The 13,581-nt window shown below is 43.3% G+C and overlaps 1 protein-coding gene across 3 annotated transcripts; it reads left to right on the forward strand.

Annotated features, from left to right (window-relative positions):
- Nucleotides 1-346: 346 nt before the first annotated feature.
- Nucleotides 347-13,078, forward strand: psmd3 (proteasome 26S subunit, non-ATPase 3). 3 transcript variants are annotated; one of them, XM_076297769.1, is made up of 13 exons: nucleotides 347-430; nucleotides 534-700; nucleotides 1,772-1,962; nucleotides 2,141-2,278; nucleotides 3,619-3,755; nucleotides 4,226-4,416; nucleotides 4,878-4,981; nucleotides 5,697-5,811; nucleotides 6,868-6,987; nucleotides 7,468-7,571; nucleotides 8,064-8,219; nucleotides 8,837-8,887; nucleotides 12,248-13,078. In XM_076297769.1, the coding sequence occupies exons 2-13, from the start codon at nucleotides 541-543 to the stop codon at nucleotides 12,323-12,325; spliced, it is 1,545 nt and encodes a 514-aa protein (XP_076153884.1). In that variant the 5' UTR covers nucleotides 347-430; nucleotides 534-540; the 3' UTR covers nucleotides 12,326-13,078. The 3 variants fall into 3 exon arrangements, with proteins under 3 accessions (XP_076153884.1, XP_076153886.1, XP_076153885.1); XM_076297771.1 differs by lacking the exon at nucleotides 12,248-13,078 and adding an exon at nucleotides 11,024-11,068; XM_076297770.1 differs by lacking the exon at nucleotides 12,248-13,078 and adding an exon at nucleotides 10,116-10,187.
- The last annotated feature ends 503 nt before the right edge of the window (nucleotides 13,079-13,581 follow it).

Genomic DNA, 13,581 nt, shown 5'->3' on the forward strand with positions numbered 1-13,581 from the left:
ATGGATTATGGACATTTTCCGGAAAGAAAAGAACGTAAATTCCCAAACAGAGAAAGCATCCTATATAAATCAGGGCTACCCACAAATTTCGCCTGGCTCTTGCAATACAACACAACTCATTCCGACACTAGAGCGGGTGCCCTGGTTCGCGCAATTCAAAGCCTTTGAATCAGATTCCGAAGCAGTCACGTGGGTGTGTGTCCCAAACGAAGCTTCAGACGTCACACTCACAAACCGAGGCCTCGTTTGTCATCAGTCACGTGATTTTTATGGAAACGACACAAGCCTCGAACCGGGGCTTCATCTGGCACGCCCCTTTCTGCTCGACACAAGCTCCGAAGCCTCACTTCATTGGGCACATCACTATCTGTTTCCCAGAGTTCTTTGCGCGCCGCAATAGTTGCCAGTCATTCTGCTGAGATAAACTGAAGTGAGTGTTGTTGTTCATTGACTCGATTATCAGTGGCTCCTTGATTGTTGTTTACATCTTTTTGCGATTTTGCTCTGTGCTAAATAGTGTTTTCTACTTGTAGAGAAAATATGAAGGAACAAACAGCTAAGAGACGTGAAAAGCCCAAAGATTCAAAAGCTGACAAGCAGAAGGAGGCAGGCCCCGAACCTCAGGATGTTGAGATGCCCGAGGAGGACGCCGCCGGCTCGGCAAAGCCTCCAAAGGAAATCGACAGCCTTACGTTAGAGGGTAACTTATTTAGTCACAACTGGTTAATGTTGTCTAAGTAATGAACGTTGTGTTTCTGTGTGTGGCGTTCATAATCCTTCAACTGTAAATGTACGGTGTTTAGCATGCTATTAGCTAGGTAGCTAGCAAGTTAACGTTCGCTAATAGCTAACAGCACCCTGACATTGGCTAGAACTACCCACAGAACAGAAAAGTGCTATTCCGACCACGACCCTAGGTTGTAGAAATTGCTAATGTTAGCAATGTAGCTAACACTTAGCGAGCTAGTACTAGTAATCTGTCATAATAATGTCCGTTAATCATTGTTGATGTTTTCTGTGTTCGTGTCTTCATTGTAATAGGAATTTCTGTTTTGTGAGTTTAAATACCCAGATTTGTTTTAATTTGTTATGTGTAGACAGGGATTCAGTAAATACCTGAGTCAGTCTACTTGCTAATGTAACGTCACGCTATAGTAATGATGTGTAAGTACTAAATGTTGTTGTTAAGGTTAACGTTAGCATACATATTTTTAAGTGGAACTACTGCTACATTGGAGTACTTTCTGTTGAGTTTGTTCTTAGCAACGTTTCATGTCCGTTAACGTTAAATATTCCATGCTTTAAACTCGCAACGTTAACAGTTATTCAAATCTGTGTTGTCATCCTCCACCCGGCCTTCTAAACATGCACCATTTATAGAAATATTACTGCATGGGATTAGCATAAGTACATCATTGTGGAACAAGAGCATCATTTGACTCTGTATAGAGACCAATGAATGACTTTGTTTGTGAGTGGCAGTAATTACAATTCTAAACACACACAGTTAGTTTCCCGTACTGCTGGACTAATTGAGAATTTCAATGGAGATTTTAGGCTAGGATTAGGCTTAAACCATGCACTGAAAACCAACAACATGGGGTATTGAAATATTGTAAATGATTTGCCTAATACAAACAGTGCATTTTGCATGCAATTCTGAGGTTTAATTGGCTTTCACTGCATTTTATTATTTACTTAAACATTTAATTATCCTGTGTAAATGCATCCCTGTGGTAAGTGTACACATGCCCTGTTTAACCCGTACCAGACATCAAGGAGCATGTGAAGCAGATTGAGAAGGCTGTGTCGGGGAAAGAGCCTCGCTTCGTTCTGCGGGCCCTGCGCGCTCTGCCCTCCACCAGTCGACGCCTCAACCCCAATGTCCTCCACAAGGCTGTCACCGGCTTCTTCACCTCCAACGCTGCCGGCAAGGACTTCCTTCTGGGCTTCCTGGAAGAGGTAGGCCTATGCCAACACCGCATGGGTCTCAGGAGGATGGCCCTTGGGATGGTCATCAGTACTAGCCCTAGGCTGACTGGACTAGAGTAGATGGGGATGAATTGATTTGTTGTTGTTGTTTGTTGTTGGGTTTGTTTTGATCCGCTCATTGATCTCCTTTTCCTGTCTCCTCTCTCAGCCCATGGACATGGAGGGCGATGTGCAGTTCAGGCCTCGCACAGGGAAAGCTGCGGCGACTCCTCTGCTGCCCGAGGTCGAGGCCTATCTGCAGCTGCTCCTGGTGGTCTACCTCACCAACAACAAGCGCTACCCAGAGGCAAGCCCTGCCAGAGGATTTATTTTAGTGGAAGATGGCAATCTTAGCACTTAGCAGTTGTCATGATCATAAAACATAACAGCTAACTAGCTTTATCATTATCAAGTCTTTGGCAACATCAAACATTTTCCTAACCTTAGCATAAACAATTCTCATTCACTTAAATGAAGAAGGACTGGCACTTTTCTTTTAAAACAGCATTTAGCCATCCTATTTTACTAAGCGTTGCCAGACTCAAATTCTTGCGCCATATGGATTGGTGTTTCAACCTAACCTGGAAGTAAGCCCGGATATACCCTGGCCACAAAATTTGAGGATGTCAAATGCTTTATCGCTGTTTTTAGTTAGTATAAATATATATACTCTTTTGATCCCGTGAGGGAAATTTGGTCTCTGCATTTATCCCAATCCATGAATTAGTGAAACACACTCAGCACACAGTGAACACACAGTGAGGTGAAGCACACACTAATCCCGGCGCAGTGAGCTGCCTGCAACAACAGCGGCGCTCGGGGAGCAGTGAGGGGTTAGGTGCCTTGCTCAAGGGCACTTCAGCCGTGCCTACTGGTCGGGGTTCGAACCGGCAACCCTCCGGTTACAAGTCTGAAGCGCTAACCAGTAGGCCACAGCTGCCCCATAGTTAATCTTTCAAAGTTATTGCTCGGTCAATGTCTTGTATAACAGACACGATAATGCAATGTAAACGTCTCACTTCTTCAGAGGCAGCCATTGTGTTCTAACAGAATCTACTCAAGCACACTCAGGTGACCTGGGTGACTGCTTCACTGTTGCTCATCTGTCCATCCCACCCAAACAATTTGACTGACCTAAAAACGTCTAAACCAGACACAGACTTTGAGAATAGAATTGATTAGGCAAATTAGGGATTTGTTCAGGGTACTTGGTTCACTTTTTTCCATAGGAATCCATAAAAAAAAGAGAAATCTTGCAGTTGACAAGTCTATACCCAAATATAGTCCCGCATCTCTATATAATCCCACGCACGCGGCGCGTCACAAGAATTGAGCCACCAATGCGGCATGTGGGGGTGTCGTGTGCCTCCCAACATCGGGGACCACGCGTCAATGACGCACGTCTTCAGCGTGCAGTAAATGTGCATAAGGAGCATGCCGCTTGCTGTAGACACTTTAGCCACTTGGCTTTAACAGCCATACAGTGTTTTTGGGGAATCCTAGTTTTCGGTATATGTGGCAAAGTTGAGCTAGGACTGGGTATGGCTGCTTGACTATGGCTTACCTTTTATTTAAAAACTTTGTCCTAATACTTTTCTTCTTCTCCTTCTTTTCTCTCTTCGTCATTCCCATGCACCACCCTTGCAGGCTCAGAAGGTGTCTGACGACCTGCTGCAGAAGATCGGCTCCCAGAACCGCCGAGCTCTGGACCTGGTGGCTGCCAAGTGTTACTACTACCACTCCCGTGTCTACGAGTTCCTCAACCAGCTGGACGTTGTACGCAGGTATCCACTCCTTCCTGCCCCCGCCTGCCTCCAGATCACCACTGCTTAAGGCCTGTTGAAGAGAGCGGTCACAAATATGTGATTAGAATGTTCGCAAACCGAGTTCTGCACTATGATGCGACAATTTTTTATTCAAATTTCGACTTTCATCAGGTTTTTTTTTATCATTCTGAAAAAAACACTGAAATAAAAGTCATCCTCATCAATATCGTTCCTCACATTATCGTTCTAGTATGTGGTGTGGGCATCGTTGTTCAGCTAAAGTGATATGTACCATATTGCATAGGTGCCCTCTATCTATCTATCTATTTATGAAAAGTTACATTTTCCTCCTTTTTCTTGTTATGTCTTATTATTGATTGTGTCATCATTCATGGACATTGGACTTTTTCATGAATCCTGTCCCCTCTCTATCTCTTCTCTCTCTCCCTCTCTCTCTCTCTCTCTCTCTCTCTGTCCCTCTCTCTTAGTTTCCTGCACACTCGCCTGCGGACGGCAACCCTGCGCCATGACGCCGATGGCCAGGCCACCTTGCTGAACCTGCTGCTGAGGAACTACCTGCAGTACAACCTGTACGACCAGGCCGAGAAGCTCGTGTCCAAGTCTGTCTTTCCGGAGCTGGCCAACAACAACGAGTGGGCGCGTTACCTCTACTACACAGGTGAGCGAGGAACGAGTGGGCGCGTTACCTCTACTACACAGGTGAGCGAGGAACGGCGGCCTCTGCCTTGGACTTTTAAGATGAGCGGACTTGATTTTGGAGGTCAAAGGTCAAGGTCACTGTGACCATATTTACTGTATGTGAATACCGTCTTGTGAATACGATATCTCTAGAATGTCCCGAGTTCATCAAATTTGGTATGAAATTTGAATTTGAAATTAAAGTTGGTTAGATTCCTTTTAACTCTATAATCTAACATGCTTCGCCACACAAGTGTATGTCAACCACAAACTCATGGCCAGGCATAGACATACCACTGCAATGCAGCAATTATAGGCTTTTCTGTATTTATATCCAAAGTTATGGTAAAAAGCAGAGCAAATGGCACTGTAACATCTCTAACTCTCTCTCTCTTTGTCTCTGTCTCTCTCTCTCTATCTCTCCTTTCTTCTCTTCTTTAGGGCGCATTAAGGCCATTCAGCTGGAGTACTCTGAGGCCAGGAGGACGCTGACGAACGCCCTGAGGAAGGCCCCCCAGCACACTGCCGTGGGCTTCAAGCAGACAGTGAGTTCCTGCTCTGTCTCAATCTACATCTCCATCGCTGTCCGTCCAGCGATCTTGCTCAAAAACGCCACCAATTAACGTCGTTTTGCTCTCAATCAAAAGTTTGAAGTCGTTAACTACTGTAAATAGACCCTAGGTAGTTTACACTAAAGTTTAAAGTTACACTTTAAAAAGTATTTTTAGTATTTTCAGAATAAAAAAAGACAGTATTTTGTTTTTGATACATGGCGTGGTTACTGTATTTTGTAGTTTATTTTGATACATGTAAAATTATATTTTATATTTTATTTGAAAATACATTTAGTAAGACAGGATACATGCACTCTTGCTACTGACAAAAACAGTAACAATTGTTATTCAGTTACCCATATGGCTGATAATTGCTGTTTAGCAATATGCTAACTGTTTAAACCTGCATATTACAGTTTACCAATAATGACTTGATGAACACATGACTTAGCATTTCTATTTCTCTGTCTGAACACATTTTGGTATCAGGCATGCACACAGGTCTTCACACAATGTGAATAACAGGCAATTCAGGCAACAAACCTGCTAACTAATTATAGTATCTGTGGGAATTTCACACATGTTGTGAGGCTGCACTCCTGATGTCTATTCTCTGTGTGTATGTGTGTGTCTTTCTCGGATGCATAATTTGCTTCCTGGCTGAAGCTTGTTCTCACCTCTCTCTCTCTCTCTCTCTCTCTCTCAGGTGCATAAGTTGTTGATTGTGGTGGAGCTTCTGCTGGGAGAGATCCCGGACCGTCTGCAGTTCCGCCAGCCCTCTCTGAAGAGGTCTCTCATGCCTTACTTCCTGCTCACTCAGGGTAATCATTCATTCATTCATTCATTGAGGGTAGTCCTCATTTTCAGTGAAGCCAAGATTACACAGTAACAATTGAATAACAAGAGATATAGTATAATAATTGTGGAAAATAAAACAAAATATAACATAATAAGGTAACCTACATAACATTATAAAAGAAGGGAAAAACAAAAATACAGAAAATATTCATCATAAAATAACATTTACATAAAACAAGTACAATTTGACATAGGAAGGTTTGTGATTACATATCTGAATTGATTATAGGAAAGTAGAGAGTTAATTTCTATGTTGCATTGGAGATTATTCCAGGAAGTAGGGGCACCATAACAAAAGGCCGACTTTCCCAACTCAGTGTGGATACGAGGAACATTGATCATCAAACAGTCATTTCAAATCATCACGCAGACACGTAGACACTCCGGTCTCATGGGCTCTGCAGAGCTTCCACCTGGGCAGCCATAGTGTTACAGAGGCCTGGCAACTCCTCTGCTGTGATATTAGATTTGATGAAGTACTGTAATTTCCCAACTATTAACCGCGGTTTATACATCGATTTTGCTAAATTTCTTCAGCTATGAAGCTAATACATAGGAGCAGTTAAAGATGCAGTTGGCAAGATTTTTTTGATCATATTCACTGAAACCGACACTATGCTCCGACAGAACAACATAAATCAGCCGGTTTTAGAAAAAAAACCCTGCACTTCTACCTCCACCTAGAGACTGTTATTTGTTTTGCAAAAATCCACAGCTCCCGGTTCTTCCGGTCCAATGACACCAATTCTGGTGTGTGATCTGACTGTCAATCACAGTCTGGTGCAGTCTGGTGCGCACTGACGAGCACAAACAGAGATGAGAGGGTGCTCGGTGGTAGTGGGGGAGGGGCATGAGAGTTGTAAACATTAAACATTTTGGCTAAGTCCCCTCAATCTGTCAGACTTGCCTACTGCAGCTTTAATATGGTATTAATATGGTTTTGGTCTTTGATGCAACCTCCGAAAGCAAAACTAATTCCTGCCTTTTGTTCTTTTATTCCCCCCGTGTCCCCTCCTCAGCCGTGAGAACAGGGAATCTGGCCAAGTTCAATCAAGCCCTGGACCAGTTTGGAGAAAAGTTCCAGACTGATGGCACCTACACCCTCATCATCCGCCTACGACACAACGTCATTAAAACCGGTAAGCGCTCTGCCACATCCACATCCATGAATGAACCCTTGCCCTTGAGCAATCCGGACGCCGGATCAAAGGCCCATTCACACCAAGAACGATAACTATAAGTAAATATCGTTCTCGTTAATATGAATGACAAAGTTCACACATAAACTATAACGATAACGACATGAAGAACGATATCGTTGGGGGATCACTTTCAGAGCGATAAAAAGCTAATAGCCAATCAGAACCCATCGAATTTAAATTTTTATCGTTCTGGTTATAGTTATAGTTATCGTTCTTGGTGTGAATAGGCCTTAAAGGCTGCCCACATCGCTGGGTGTGTGTGTGCTCCTGGTGAGGTTTGTACGCTACCCCTTCATGGATAAAATGCAGAGAACAAATGTCCTCCTAGGACTGATAAAGTATAACTATCTAACAGCAGATGGATCAAGGGATTGTGGGACATGACTGTTTTCCCCCTTTTGTGTGTTTTGCCTGCAGGCGTGCGTATGATCAGCCTGTCCTACTCGCGCATCTCTCTAGCCGACATTGCCCAGAAGCTGCAGCTGGACAGCCCCGAGGACGCCGAGTTCATTGTGGCAAAGGTAACCGACAGTTCACTAGTTCACAACACGAAATTTGCATTTGCATCAAGACATGCGATAGAAAAACTTTTTTGGTGAGGTCTCTGACCAGGGTCCTGAAGTGTTTTGTGGGATCGTGCAAGTAACACTCCTTTATTCTTAACTAAGGAAGACTGGAGGGGGGAGGGAAGGTGGTGGGTTGTTAGCAAAGTTAAGCCGATGCTGCTGCTTCGGCAGGTAGACTGCGGATAAATTACCTGGCATATGAAGGAGGCGTGGCAAATTCGATCATGCTCCTCCCGAACTTCTGTTTGTAAATGCCATTAATAATCAATTTGACCAGTGGTTAGGGCACAACTGAAGAGTCTGTAAGATATGCATTGATGTTTATAAAATCATCTTTGTATACATGGCACATGCATTCATGACCAAAATATAAATGTATTACAAAAATAAAAAATATCTGACGACCGAAGCTGACTAGCTTGTTAACTTAAACACCCCTTTCCCCAGGCCATCCGAGATGGCGTGATCGAGGCCAACATCAACCACGAGAAGGGCTACGTGCAGTCCAAGGAAACCATGGACATCTACGGCACGCGGGAGCCGCAACTCGCCTTCCACCAGCGCATCTCCTTCTGCCTGGACATCCACAACATGTCTGTCAAGGTGCGTGTCTCAGTAAAAATAGCAATAAAGCACGCACATCCACAACATGTCTGTCAAGGTGCGTGTCTCAGTAAAAATAGCAATAAAGCACGCACATCCACAACATGTCTGTCAAGGTGTGTGTCTCAGCACATCTTTGCACATCCAAACTCTAGAATTGGGTACTGGACGAAATTGTGAAGAAGTGAAGAAAGGCCAGTACACCAATAGCTCCAAATATAATTTTATGTAACATTTCGGGCTTTAGCCATGCTACACCAATAGCTCCAAATATAATTTTTGGCCATTAGCCCTTCATCAGACAAGTGTTATGAATGGCTAACACCCGAAACGTTACATAAAATTGTATTTGGAGCTATTGGTGTAGCGGACTGGTGCGTGTCTATCCCATGCTATGGATAGTCTTACTCCTAGTGACACATCAAGGTCAGGTATGCCTTGTGTACATATGGGTTAGGTAATACCAGAGTGCTTGCACAGCTCTGGAAAACTACAGAACTATGAAATAAAGCCTTTAAGATGTTGACTCTGTGTGGGTGAATTTCGTCATTGCAAATAATTGGTGACTGTTTAGATGACAGACTGGTAAAACGTTTCTCATTTCCTTTTACTCACAGGCCATGAGATTCCCGCCAAAAGCCTACAACAAGGACCTGGAGTCGGCAGAGGTACAGTTGTCTGTTGTGATGCTTTGGGAATCACATTACTCTACTATCCATTCTGCCCTACAAAGGCAAAAGGCAGTAACTGACCAGAGTGTCAAACTGAGACAAATGACTTTGTCTACACAAATGTATTATAGAGTAGAGCAATGAAAATCTGGTGACTTGTTGCCCTGATGTGCTCAAAGTTGACCTTTGACCTTTTTTTTGTCAGATACTGTACTCTGCCTTTGTATTATGTACTAAAAATAAGGAGTCGTGCAAAGGCAAAAGGCAGTAACTGGGGCATTGAGGAGACAAAGAAAGAAGACATTGTAAAAAAAACTTTGTCCTTTTATGCCCCCCAACAGAAAGGCTTTCTGGCTCTCACTACTTGTGGAGAAGTGACGGCATAATTCAAGTCAAGTTTATTGCAAATCACCAATGCTGGGCGATATTCTAATAATATGCAATAATAATAATATTTATTTATATAGCACTTTTCAAGCATTGAGCACAAAGTGCTTACAGACAAACATGAAGAGCATTTTTTCTATGCACAAAGTGCAGCAAAAGGGCTTCACACACAACACACCAACAAACAAATAACAAAAATGCCTAACGGAGCGGCGTAATTGCCAGCGTACCCGTGACACGTGAAACATACAACATGTGAAACATACAAGACGGACAAACAAACAAAAACAATTAATAAAATAAATAATTAAGACATTTAAAAAAAAAAACTCATGTTAATTTAGTCCAGTTGGCAATAACCCACCCATTATCACACTGTATATAAAACCATATTTTATATGGCGTCTCAGAACTGTGCACGTTACCCCCCCCCTCCCCTTTTTTGTCGGCACTGAAAAAGGAGGTGCTTTTAATCTCATTGTGCATGTGTATAGTGACAATAAAATGTATTCTATTCTATACATTATATTATATTCTATACATTAAAATAAACATGCTGTCCGCTTGCCTTAAACGTGTGATGACATGGTGCATGATTTGTATTTTGTAGAGTAGGTTCGGATGGAATATGTTCACCCATAAATGTTAGATTTATCAACTGTGTGTGTGTGTGTGTGTGTGTGTGTGTGTGTGTGTGTGTGTGTGTGTGTGTGTGATGTTTTGGTTTGTGCAGGAGCGGAGAGGTGTGTGATGTTTTGGTTTGTGCAGGAGCGGAGAGGTGTGTGTGTGTGCGTGCGTGCGTGTGTGTAAATAACATTTGATTTTTTGGTTTGTGCAGGAGCGGAGAGAGGTGTGTGTGCGTGTGTGTGTGTGTGCGTTTGTAAATAACATTTGATGTTTTGGTTTGTGCAGGAGCGGAGAGAGGTGTGTGTGCGTGTGTGTGTGTGTTTGTAAATAACATTTGATGTTTTGGTTTGTGCAGGAGCGGAGAGGTGTGTGTGTGTGCGTGTGCGTGCGTGCGTGCGTACGTAAATAACATTTTATGTTTTGGTTTGTGCAGGAGCGGAGAGAGGTGTGTGTGTGCGTGTGTAAATAACATTTGATGTTTTGGTTTGTGCAGGAGCGGAGAGAGGTGTGTGTGTTTGTGTGTGTGTGTGTGTGTGTGTGTGTGTGTGTGTGTAAATAACATTTGATGTTTTGGTTTGTGCAGGAGCGGAGAGAGGTGTGTGTGTGTGTGTGTGTGTGTGTGTGTGTGTGTGTGTGTAAATAACATTTGATGTTTCGGTTTGTGCAGGAGCGTAGAGAGGTGTGTGTGTGTGTGTGTGTGTGTGTGTGTGTGTGTGTAAATAACATTTGATGTTTGGGTTTGTGCAGGAGCAGAGAGGTGTGTGTGCGTGCGTGTGTATGTAAATAACATTTGATGTTTGGGTTTGTGCAGGAGCAGAGAGGTGTGTGTGTGTGCGTGTGTGTGTAAATAACATTTGATGTTTGGGTTTGTGCAGGAGCAGAGAGAGGTGTGTGTGTGTAAATAACATTTGATGTTTGGGTTTGTGCAGGAGCAGAGAGAGGTGTGTGTGTGTAAATAACATTTGATGTTTGGGTTTGTGCAGGAGCGGAGAGGTGTGTGTGCGTGTGTGTGTGTGTGTGCGTGTGTGTGTGTAAATAACATTTGATGTTTGGGTTTGTGCAGGAGCAGAGAGGTGTGTGTGTGTGTGTAAATAACATTTGATGTTTGGGTTTGTGCAGGAGCGGAGAGAGAGGTGTGTGTGTGTGTAAATAACATTTGATGTTTGGGTTTGTGCAGGAGCGGAGAGAGGTGTGTGTGTGTGTGTGTGTAAATAACATTTGATGTTTGGGTTTGTGCAGGAGCGGAGAGAGGTGTGTGTGTGTGTGTGTGTGTGTGTGTGTGTGTGTGTGTGTGTAAATAACATTTGATGTTTGGGTTTGTGCAGGAGCGGAGAGAGGTGTGTGTGTGTGTGTGTGTGTGTGTGTGTAAATAACATTTGATGTTTGGGTTTGTGCAGGAGCGGAGAGAGGTGTGTGTGTGTGTGTGTGTGTAAATAACATTTGATGTTTGGGTTTGTGCAGGAGCGGAGAGAGGTGTGTGTGTGTGTAAATAACATTTGATGTTTGGGTTTGTGCAGGAGCGGAGAGAGGTGTGTGTGTGTGTGTGTGTAAATAACATTTGATGTTTGGGTTTGTGCAGGAGCGGAGAGAGGTGTGTGTGTGTGTGTGTGTGTAAATAACATTTGATGTTTGGGTTTGTGCAGGAGCGGAGAGGTGTGTGTGTGTGTGTGTGTGTGTGTGTGTGTGTGTAAATAACATTTGATGTTTGGGTTTGTGCAGGAGCGGAGAGAGGTGTGTGTGTGTGTGTGTGTGTGTGTGTGTGTGTGTGTGAATAACATTTGATGTTTGGGTTTGTGCAGGAGCGGAGAGAGGTGTGTGTGTGTGTGTGTGTGTGTGTAAATAACATTTGATGTTTGGGTTTGTGCAGGAGCGGAGAGAGGTGTGTGTGTGTGTGTGTGTGTGTGTGTGTGTGTGTGTGTGTGTGTGTGTGTAAATAACATTTGATGATGTGGTGTGTGCAGGAGCGGAGAGAGGTGTGTGTGTGTGTGTGTGTGTGTGTGTAAATAACATTTGATGTTTGGGTTTGTGCAGGAGCGGAGAGAGGTGTGTGTGTGTGTGTGTGTGTGTGTGTGTGTGTAAATAACATTTGATGTTTGGGTTTGTGCAGGAGCGGAGAGAGGTGTGTGTGTGTGTGTGTGTGTGTGTGTGTGTGTGTGTGTGTGTGTGTGTGTGTGTAAATAACATTTGATGATGTGGTGTGTGCAGGAGCGGAGAGAGGTGTGTGTGTGTGTGTGTGAATAACATTTGATGTTTGGGTTTGTGCAGGAGCGGAGAGAGGTGTGTGTGTGTGTGTGTGTGTGTGTGTGTGTGTGTGAATAACATTTGATGATGTGGTGTGTGCAGGAGCGGAGAGAGAGGGAGCAGCAGGATCTGGAGTTTGCCAAAGAGATGGCAGAGGATGATGACGACGGCTTCCCATAATCCTTCACAACGACAAGAGCAACAACATGGCCGCCCAGTCCTCCCCCCAAACCCACCACCTCCATGTTTTGCGCCTCTATATAGTCTTTTCTCTTTTTTTTTTTTAAGCATTCTTTGTATGGTTTTGTTTTTTTCCCTCCTGAGAGGGGTCCCAAACAGATTGCCACCTCCCTAATTTAAAGTCGAAGTAGTCTCTCATCCTCAGTTTTGGCCTCTTTCTGCTGCTAGATGTGTCCTCATCAACAGCCAAATATGATTAAAATCTCTAGCTGACCGACACGCAATGTCTTCACCTTGCGCTTGGCAGAGGCTGAAACTTGTTTGGTTTAATGCTTAATACTTTGACTATGTGGCCCTGGCATGTAGAGGTGTCTGAGAAGGCCAGCATCAATAATAATTAACTATAAGTCATATTTACTCAACAAGCTCCTGGCTAACCTGTGAGTGAAAAACGAATTGAAAAAAACAAATGTGCTCTTGAAACCTGATTGCTTAAGAAACACTAAAGGAATTCCAGACATGTTAGTACAATTGTCCACTGTGTTCTTAAGGCAGGATGGCCAAGATCAAATGATAAAGAAGTGTTATACGTATGGAGTTTCTTCCTTATGGAGCATATTTACCGTAGAACAGATGGTCTGGACACCAGGTTGATATTGGCAATGTGTAAACTGTTTGTGATGGATTCTCAAGGGGCTTATCAGTTGTGTAATTAAAACAGTTTTTTTTTTCTATAAAATGCTTTGTAGCTTGTCTTTTGTGTGTGTGTGTGTGTGTGTAGACAAAAGTAGACCGCTTTTTGTTTTTAAAACTGCCAAACAATTATTTCACAACTTCAGTGTCCTGGGGATTTTGAAGTATCCTGGTTTTGCGCATGTGAGCATCATATCCTGATTTCAAAACCCCAGATGAGTCCTTGTTCTGCTTTTGAGAAATCCGATTATGCTAGCTGGAGTACTCTGAAAGAAACCGGGATATTACATGTGTACACCTCATCCCAGACTCTGTAAACACATAAGATAACCGGGATATGCCTTATAACCAGGATTCTAAAGTGCATGTAAACGCATATCGATATTTTTTTAACTTTAGACTGAAGAGCCTCATGGCCAACACAAATGATAACAGCATCTATACTTCCTAAATAGTCTGTTTAACCTGTACAGTACAGTGGTCAATCCAAACCATGGGGGCCAAGCAGTGTTGGCATAATGTTAGTTGGTTCATTAATATGGTTATGGGATTTGGCAGACACT

The sequence above is a fragment of the Alosa pseudoharengus genome, unplaced genomic scaffold (genome assembly GCF_046254945.1).
Source record: "Alosa pseudoharengus isolate Yale_2024_CS ecotype anadromous, Long Island Sound unplaced genomic scaffold, YU_APseudo_1.1 YU_APseudo_1.1_scf_21, whole genome shotgun sequence".
In the NCBI taxonomy this organism is placed as follows: domain Eukaryota; kingdom Metazoa; phylum Chordata; class Actinopteri; order Clupeiformes; family Clupeidae; genus Alosa; species Alosa pseudoharengus.

Excerpts from the sequence above, each read along its gene's own strand:
- psmd3 (XM_076297769.1), top strand. The coding sequence starts at position 541 with ATGAAGGAACAAACAGCTAAGAGACGTGAAAAGCCCAAAGATTCAAAA. Across the intron at positions 5,812-6,867 it reads TTACTTCCTGCTCACTCAGG|CCGTGAGAACAGGGAATCTG; the intron begins GTAATCATTCAT and ends TCCCCTCCTCAG. Across the intron at positions 8,888-12,247 it reads AGGACCTGGAGTCGGCAGAG|GAGCGGAGAGAGAGGGAGCA; the intron begins GTACAGTTGTCT and ends TGGTGTGTGCAG.